Source organism: Microcebus murinus, chromosome 3 (assembly GCF_040939455.1).
Source record: "Microcebus murinus isolate Inina chromosome 3, M.murinus_Inina_mat1.0, whole genome shotgun sequence".
Taxonomy (NCBI): Eukaryota; Metazoa; Chordata; class Mammalia; order Primates; family Cheirogaleidae; genus Microcebus; species Microcebus murinus.
This window is the reverse complement of record NC_134106.1, coordinates 44,659,102-44,668,196: the sequence shown is the minus strand read 5'-3', so window position 1 is coordinate 44,668,196 and position 9,095 is coordinate 44,659,102. Positions and strand designations below refer to the sequence as shown.

At 36.9% G+C, this 9,095-nt stretch overlaps 1 protein-coding gene across 2 annotated transcripts in view; it reads right to left on the bottom strand.

Moving 5' to 3' along the window:
- Positions 1 to 4,839: 4,839 nt before the first annotated feature.
- ACYP2 (acylphosphatase 2) overlaps positions 4,840 to 9,095 on the bottom strand; it is a 163,092-nt gene continuing 158,836 nt past the window's right edge. The window contains exon 4 of one of the 2 annotated variants that reach the window (XM_012777808.3): positions 4,840 to 5,295. In XM_012777808.3, coding sequence (XP_012633262.2) covers positions 5,181 to 5,295 — 115 coding nt within the window. In that variant the 3' untranslated portion in view covers positions 4,840 to 5,180. The remainder of the gene's footprint in view (positions 5,296 to 9,095) is intronic. The other variant, XM_012777806.3, reaches the window with a different exon arrangement.

The window sequence follows — 9,095 nt, the reverse complement described above, 5'->3', positions numbered from 1 at the left end:
GAACTGTCAGATCAACAGCTGGTTCAGGGCCTTCATGTGCCTGTCCTGGATCACAACGCCTTTCCTCTAACCTGGATGTTACCACTATCCTTGTTTTGTGATCATAACTCCATTGCTTGTGTTTATAGTTTTGCTATTGCTGTTAGCACCCTCAGTGCAATTTCTAGCATGCTTTGCCACTGAGGCTCTTTGCTTCCAATTCTAGGTTTTAAGAAAGGGACTACAGGTATGCCACCACCTATGTCCTCCTCATTCCTGTACAGTATGACTTAGGAGTCATATGATCCCAATTAATGGAGAAATAGAGGTAGTTAGGATCAGGAAAGAGAGAGAAATGTTGATTCTTCTTTTGCTGCCTGAGAAAATCATCCCTGAGCAGTAGCACGATTTCTGTTCCATTTTTTTCTGGTAGATGTAGAAACTGCATCTCAAAAATACTATAGGGTATCTACCCACTTTATGCCAATTTCCTGGTTAAGCATTGTGGGCATGTTTTTAATACAGATTAATCTGCACTGAATTTGGTAGAAATTCTGCCTTAATGTTTGCAAATGACCAGATGACTGTGATTCTTGCTTTGTAGAATTGTCTTAAAATAAAAACTACATTTTCAATGTAGTGACTCTCCCGTATCTTCTAACTCTTTCTCTATTGGTCTTCCAATATTTGTAACAAATGAGAACAGAGAGAGAAAAACCATATTAGAGGCTTGTATCCACTGCTACTTGCAGAGTCCATTGTGCCAAACATGAAAAATAAAAAGAAAAGAAAAACATAGTTTGAGGATAAAAGAAGTGTCTTCAACATCTAACCAAGAAAAAATATATACTGGTATTTCCAGCAGAGGAGAAAGCATAAATCAGGCTCCCTAGAAGGTGAAAAAAATCCCACTAAAGAGATCAAACAGTGATCAAACTAGATTTTTTTATTTCTAAAATTTAAAATTTTTATCAGACTTCAGTTTTGTTCAAAACCATTTGAACCAGTTGAAAAAGAAAATTACTTCTTATACATGATTCTAAATGTTAGGTTAAAATCTCCAAGATATTCTTACAAATACTCTTCAATTAAATCATTAGTTATATATTTGTATTTCCTCTTGCATATTTTTCATCTTGATAAGGTAAAAATAGAAACAAAAGACAACAGAAAATCAACTTCAGAAATACTTTAGCCACCATGAAACTTTATGGAAGCCACTATGAAGAATAAGAATTTATTTCCAATAGTATTTTTTTTTATGAATTATAGGTGTTTCCAACAGAAATGTCTTAAGTATAGATATACCATGCTGACTGGACAGGGGTGATCAAGAGAATAGGAAATGCATTTGAGATAAGCATTTATAGAAATTTAGAAAACACCCCAGATATTAAATTCAGTGTCTTTGTTGTTGTTTTTGTTTCTTTGAAGCAGAATTTTTCTCAAAAGATGTGTTATGGATAATTCTGATATATGAAAGAGATGAGGGCAGAGCTACGCTGGCTGCAGCACGGACCAGGGTTCTGGGCCAAGACCAAACTGCCCATCTTTCTCGTTTCTTATTGCTCTTTTTTTTTCTTTTGAGAGTCTCACTCTGTTGTCCTAAGCTGACACAATCATAGCTCACTGCAGCTTTGAACTCCTGGGATCAAGTAATTCTTCTGTCTCAGCTTCCCAGGTTGCTAGGTGTACAGGCATGTGCCACCACAGCTGGCTACGTTGCTCTCCTGGTACTGCTTCCTAGGAGTCCTGGCTCACTGGAATCCTTTTGAAAAGTCCTGATTCAGTCTAACTTCTTGACTTTGCAGTTGAGCTACTGAGACACACAGCTAGCTAGTGGAAGGGATGGGCCCGAAGGCAGGTCTTCTGTGTCCCAGAGCAGAGCTGTCTCTCTTCCCTTACCATGCTGCCTCTTGTCAGCTACTGAAATTAGCTCCAGATGTAAAAAATTTTCCTTTTAACCAAATAAAGAACATTTGTCAATATCTACATCAACAGAGACCAGGGAGAGTTACTCTATAAAATATATTTATAGCCTATATACTTTCAAATACGAACTAATTTGAGGGAACAAATTCTGTTTTTCTGTTGTCCCTAATATTGAGGTTAGAGGTGATGTGCTTCTGAGAGAATTTCCTTTGGTCGACAAAGTTAAAAATATTTGGTTATAAAAATGATAACTGGCTTCTAGCAAAGTCAAACTAAGGGGTATTTTTGCCCATCTCCACTTGCTACCTGTTGATGCTTCCATCAATGTTTTTCCTCATGCCACAAGGACCCGCACTGCATTCCTCAGGCTGTGGGGTACTTCCCCTGCACTCAGAGATCCCCAGTACCACAGGAGACTCTGGGTTGCTGCTCCTTAACCTTAGAAGCCCACACCCTTCCTCATATAAAAATCTCATATCTTCCCACAGCCCTGTCACCCTGATTTGCCCCACTGGGTAAGGAGTCTGTTTTTTGCACATTCCCTCTAGCCAAGATTCCATTGAGCTTTACTTCTTGGGTTGGCGTTTCAAAAAGACATGCATTTTTATACAAATATGAAAATAATAATGTGCTCTTTAAAATCACACCCCTACCCCCAATTCTGATATGTTGCTTCTTGAGGAGGGGCAGTGTGGCCACGTGGAATATTGAGACCCTTGTTTGATAGTCACTGAAGTAGGTATCTATTTTTTGCTTAATTTTTTTCTTGGTTTTTAGAATGTCTAATTCTGACAAAAAGAAACCTTTCAAGTTTTGTTATAATCTAAAATATGTTATTGAAAATTTCCTGTGTAAGTTCAATATGAATTTTGAAATATTAACTTTAGTGTTGAGATGTGTTATCTGGTCTCTACAACACATTTTTATATGGCTTTATGTCTCTTGCTTTCTACTCATTCATGAACACCTATTTTTCATTCATTATCTACATTTTTATGCAGTAATAGAATTCAGTTATGTATTAATCATTAAGTAATCTTGACTAGTGTGATTCACTTTGTGCAGTTAGAAGACTGTTCTAACAAAGTGTGATTTTCTTATAAAGAAAGCTTTGAGCTACCAAAGGATATGAGGATAATAAAAAGTGACATATTGGTGTCACTTCTGAGATTGTATTTTTTTGTAAATCCCTTAGCCTTTCTATGTGTAGAGGGATACAGATTTTGTTTTCAAACTTGAGTGTAAAAAAAAGTCTATTTTATTTTCTCTAAATCAAATGGAGCCTGTTTCAAGCCTCATCCTGTCTAGGGGGTGGATATCTTAGCACTCTCTCTCAGAAGGATCACGCAAAGGTCTTATTCAGGGAGAACATTAAGGAAAGAATTCTGTGATCTCCAGTTACTAGGGGCCGTGGTCCAAGCCACCATGGTCCCTTGTAGCCACCCTGATGCTTGCTGGATGCTTTGCAGCACATTTGGGGACAGGAATCTTGCTAGAGCTGGGAGAGTTGGGCCTGGAATTCAGCTTCTCTGGGTACCACAGCTGCTTCCTTCTCAGATTTAGCCATCCCTGGAGGTGCCCCTGGGGGAAAAGGTGCAGGTCTTCATGATGTGGGAAATCCACAGCCTTTGTTCCCTTTCCAAAGTCTTCAATAATCTCCTCATCCCCTTGGCTGTCACCACTCTGCTTCTCTTTCCCCCCCCAAAGACTCAGTGTTTATCTTTCTCCTCAACCCACAGCATAATTCCCTCTTTAAAAAACAATTTTTGCAAAAAAAGTTTGTCTTCAGGGGGATATGGCACCACAAGCCTCCCTGAGGTAAAGGAACACAAAGACCTACCTACCTCAAACCAGTAATGGGGAGCAAAACCCAAGTGAATATGTCAATAGATTCTCCTATATAGTATTTGACATATGTAATACTTAGTATGAGCATGGTATTAAAATAAGAAAGTTATTTATTCCTTTAAGTATATTTGGAAAAGTCATTCCCTAATGTTGTCTTGGTTTATGTGTATTTGATATCAATATTATCATAATCCATAGAGTTAACCTGTCAAATGAACAAACTCAGCCCACCCTTCTCCACCTCCTCTCAAGTCACACCTTGCAGCAGGCAGATGAGACAGGGGGTTGGAATTTTTTCTCCACATTTAGAATGGTAGTTTCCAACCTGTGCTCCCAGATGATTTGAAATTGTCCACAGACGGAGGGAAAGACCAAGTATGCAGGGCTCTAGGGACTTCCATCCTCATGTCAATTATACCAGTTGTGCTTTTTTTGTTTTTTATTTCTTATATATTCATTTACATATAAAATTTGTTTTAATGAAGGGCTTTATTACTATAAATAATTTAGAAATCTTTGAAGAATATATGCAAGTATATGCCTACAACATTTGAAATTTCCCAGTGCTTTGTATTGAAGATCTTTTTGAATGTTATAACTTTATGATATAGAAACAAACCTTCCCCTTTAAATACTCCATTGCTTAATTATCATTTACATGTGAAGATCTCCAAATGAATAGGCCAAGTTTAGGGGATAGTATTGTATAATTTACTTAGACTCTCAGTTCTGGTTAATGGAACATGTATTTGGGTGGTTGTTGATAAAAATCTTGCTGCTTGCTATACTGAAATAGGGACTTCTTATTAGCCACTGTCACTCAGCCTGAATGTTCACTATACAAAATAGTATAGTTTATGGAAGGTATTAAGTAGCTCCAACCTAAGTATTGCATCATGTTCATATTTAACCAGAATTATAAAATTTTATCGATAAAACTCTATCGATATTATTTTATGGTTATATTGATCATCACATATTTCTAACCACTGGTTCTTTTTAAAGACAAATTATTCAACTTTAAGAACAAATTATTATTCAGAAGATTTTATAGTTCATACAGACAACTGTATATAAAAATAATTTTAAAATGTTAACTTTATTATTTTATGTCTCACCAAATAACATACATGCTATATTGTTCATTGAAATTAAAGATTCCATGAGACAAGTTTAAATTGCATATTAACATTAAGTATTTGTAATGACATTTATCTTAGAATACTATGTTTTTGCTTGTTAAAAACACAGTTGAATAAAATTATTTGTGTCAGACATTTTTAGTGACATGATTTGTAGCTTTCAGAACAGAAAGTTCCCTTTTTTCATCCTACTCTGCTACTATTATTCTAGTATATAGACTTAAGAACATATGGTATCTATTGCACAGTAGAAGCATTACAATTTTTATTTATCTTCTATTAGTATCGAATACTAAAATTAGAGTATTCAAGTTTAGAGATGGTTTTTTCATTAGAAAAGTTGGTGCGGTCAATGCGAGAACTAGGACTCCCAATTTTGCTCAGCCAGGATTTCCTAGAAAAGAATAAATAAATAAATAAATTAGCATATAAAATATATCTGGATCAGCTGAAATGATCGCATAATAGGTATTAATGGGAATTTACTTTATACTATGTAACTTTTGCATAGTGATATATAAATTTGTTTACATTATAAATATCATTCTAAGAGTACCCCAGAGTATAATATATAATTATAGACAAAGAAAAGTTATTAACAAATTAAGTCAATTCCTGATAATTTCATATTAGAATTATCCTCCCTCTTAAAACACTCCAAGGCCATTATTACCTAGCTCTTACACTCAAAAGGATCAAAATATTTTTATAAAGAGGTTAGTGATAAAAACAATTCACCATTGCTTTCTCATTACCCAGCACATGGTAGATGTTTTATGTATTTACACACACACACACGGGGGAAGGGACGGAGAGAGGTCAGAGAGAAAGAGAATAACTGAAAGAATAAATAAAGAATAAACATGTTTTTCCAAAAACATTAAAATAAGAGAAAATGTTTATTTAATTTTATCTATATAAGTATGATTTATTACCATATAAGCAAAGTGACTGCATTGAAGGATGTTAAATGTTTTGAAAATATTTTTCTGCTTATTTAGTGCAATGGTTTATCTTAATTTATTAGCAACATCCCAGTATCTAATTGATGCATTTGGATGCTCACCTGAGATGCTTCCTATGTAATTCAGACCTATCATATATTGCTGACACCTCAGATAATACTGTTGAAGATTTTCCAGAATCTTTCTACCTATTAATAATTAGTTGCGCTGATAGATTTAGGGGGACTACAGGTTAATGATCCAAGGTAGCTTTATACAAATGATGGCTGTTATCCCAGTTGCTGTCGCGGAAATATCCTATGGGTTTTCTCATATCCCAAAGTTATTTCAGGTTGTGAAGAGCTGTATACAGCTGTGCAATATGATGTGTGACAATCATGTATAGCCTTGGATTAAAATATTTTCTAGGCCAAAGTTTGCTGATTAGCTGAAAATTACTCTTAATCAGACTAGATAAGAATTCCAATGGTTCAAATGGCCATTTAACCCTTTCTTTGGTTCTTTTTTGGGACAGTTTTAATGGATGAGGTTAATTTTGACTTTTCTTCTTTTACTTTAACTCATTTAGTTGAAATCTTAAAAATGGAAATTTCATGTGTTGAAGACTAAAACTCAGTTTCTATGAAAAGGAGTGGATGGCTTCGATTTTACTAGTTGAATCTCCTTGAAGCCTTCTAGAAAATGAAAGCCACAGATAATAATGAAAGCACATTTATTAAGCACTATCTGTTCAGCACCATGCTAAGTTCTTTATATATATTATTCCTTTACTCCACAAACGAACTTTGTAAGTCATAGTCTACCATTATTCCCGGTTATCGACGAGGAAAGAGAGAAACATGAACGTTAAGTAACTTGTCCAGGGTGGTTACAGTGGTGGTGGTGAGAGGGAGTCAGATTCTAAGTATATTTTGAAGATATAGTAAGTAGATTTGCTGCCAGATTGACTGTGGGTGTGAGAAAAGGACAGGAGTGAAAGATGACACCAGAGTTTTTGGTTTGAGTAACTAATTAGATGAGGTTGTCATTTCCTAAAATGGAAAGACCGTGAGAGGAGCACATTTGGGGGAAGGGGAATGTTACATTTGAGATGTCTGTCAGACATCCAAGTGAGATGTCGAGTAGGCAGTTGGATCTACAAGTCTAGCTAGAGGAAATAAAATTTGGAATTTGTCAACATAGACAGTATTCAAAGCCATAAGATTGGCTGGGACCATTAAAAAAAAGAATATAGATAGAAAAGATAAGAGGTCAAATGTTAAGGGCTCAGGAAGCAGAGGAAGAACCAGCAAAAGAGGAGAAGAAAGCATCCGGTGTAGTGTGAGAAAAACTAGTGTCCAGGAAGCCCAATGAAGCCCTCATGAAGCAGAGAGGGATCCGCTGGCAGGTCACGTGAGGTGAGAACTGAGAATTGACCGTTGTGCAGGTCACTGGTGACCTTGACGAGCAGTTTTAGTGGCATGAAAGCCATATTTGAATGGGCTCAAGGGAACAAGAAGAGGGAAATTGAAACCAGTGATTCCAAGACTAGGATTAGTAGGCATAGGAACTGCAGTGACTCGCCTACCTGAGCTGATAACTTAATGTACTGATCTAGCTGAAAGACTGACTACCTCCCCGTGTCTCATCCTCAGCACCATCAGGAACTTCTTCACCAGCCAAACGCATGGCCAAGGAGGAAACTATGCCCCTGATGGGGAGAAGGTCATGGTGTTGGCAGACCGAGCCCTGTTTAGCGTGTGGGGAGGATGGCCACTTTGTGTCATGGCTCCAAAGGTTCCACCCCTGTTGCTAGGAGTCACCTTGCCTGACCTGCCTACTCACCTAGGAGTGTCCTAGTCCCCTATCACTTGGCAAGGCCTGAGACCTCACTTTCATGTGCTGCTCTTGCAGTTAGACCTCGATTGGTGTGGCTCAGGTTTAGAGATGGCGGAACTAAATGTTCTGGTGAAAAAATAACTAGTCAAAATATTTCACAAAAAGTTATGTCTAATGAATGAGGATGTATACAGAATAAATATAAGGGTTATTAAGTATGAAATGTCTGATTTCCTTAAATACTAAGTTGGCAGTTGATATCTCTGATATTTCACTTTGACACATTTTATTTTTATTGTGAAGGTACATGCTTAGTCTTTCAAACACACATTTTGGCTTGTAATTACATTTCAAACTGTTTTTAGAGTAATTTTTATGAAACCATGGGTAAGTCAAAATTTCGTGTTATTTTTTAATGTGAGTCCTGTCATGGAACAAATACAGTGCTCATAGCTGGAAAAATCAATGAAGTGTTTGAGAAGGATGTGGCTAATGAATGCACAGTATGTCAATGGTTTGAGAAGTTCCGTTCTAGTGATTTTAATGTTTGGCCACGTGGGTGACCTGAGACCAAGGTGGATAATGATGAGCTGAAAGCTGCAGTGGAACCGAATCCATCTCAACCTATGCGTGAATTAGCAACAAAGTTTGACATTACTATTCTAACAATATTGGACCATTTGAAACATATCAGCAAGGTAAAAAAGCTGGATTAAGTGTCTCTTTCTCTCCAAATCTACACCAACATAATCCTGAAATTGGGAAAAAAAAAACCTGGATAGATGGGTTCCATATGAATTAAATGAGTGTCAGCAGAGAAATCAACTTGAAGCTCGCCTTTCTTTGCTGTCACGACATAAAGGCCAATAATTTCTACACTGTATTGTTACGTGCAATGAAAAATGGATTCTTTTTGATAATTGCAAGCATCCAGCAAAGCTGGATAAAGATGAAGTTGAAACATAGTCCAAAACCAAATATTCATCAAAAAAAAAAAAGCTAATGGTGTCTGTTTGGTGGTCTGGTGCCTGTATTATCTACTATAGCTTTGTGAAACCTGGTCAGTTGATTACAGCGGATGTCTGCTGCATCCACTGGATGCAATGATGGAGGATGGTTGTGATTAAGCAGCGGAGATGGGTCAATATAGACAGGCCAAACCTCTTGCAAGACAATGCTCAATCACGTGTCGCACGAACAGCACTGCTCAAACTACAGAAGCTGGACCTGGAAACTCTGTCATCTACCACATTCACCAGACCTTGCACTAACTGACTACCACTTCTCCCAAGCTTTGGACCACTTCTTTCGAGGAAGAATATTCAATTCTCAAGCTGTGGAAAACACCTCTTGCGATTTCGTTGCCACTCACTCTCTCCAGGCTTCTTTGTTACTGGCATAAACAGATACC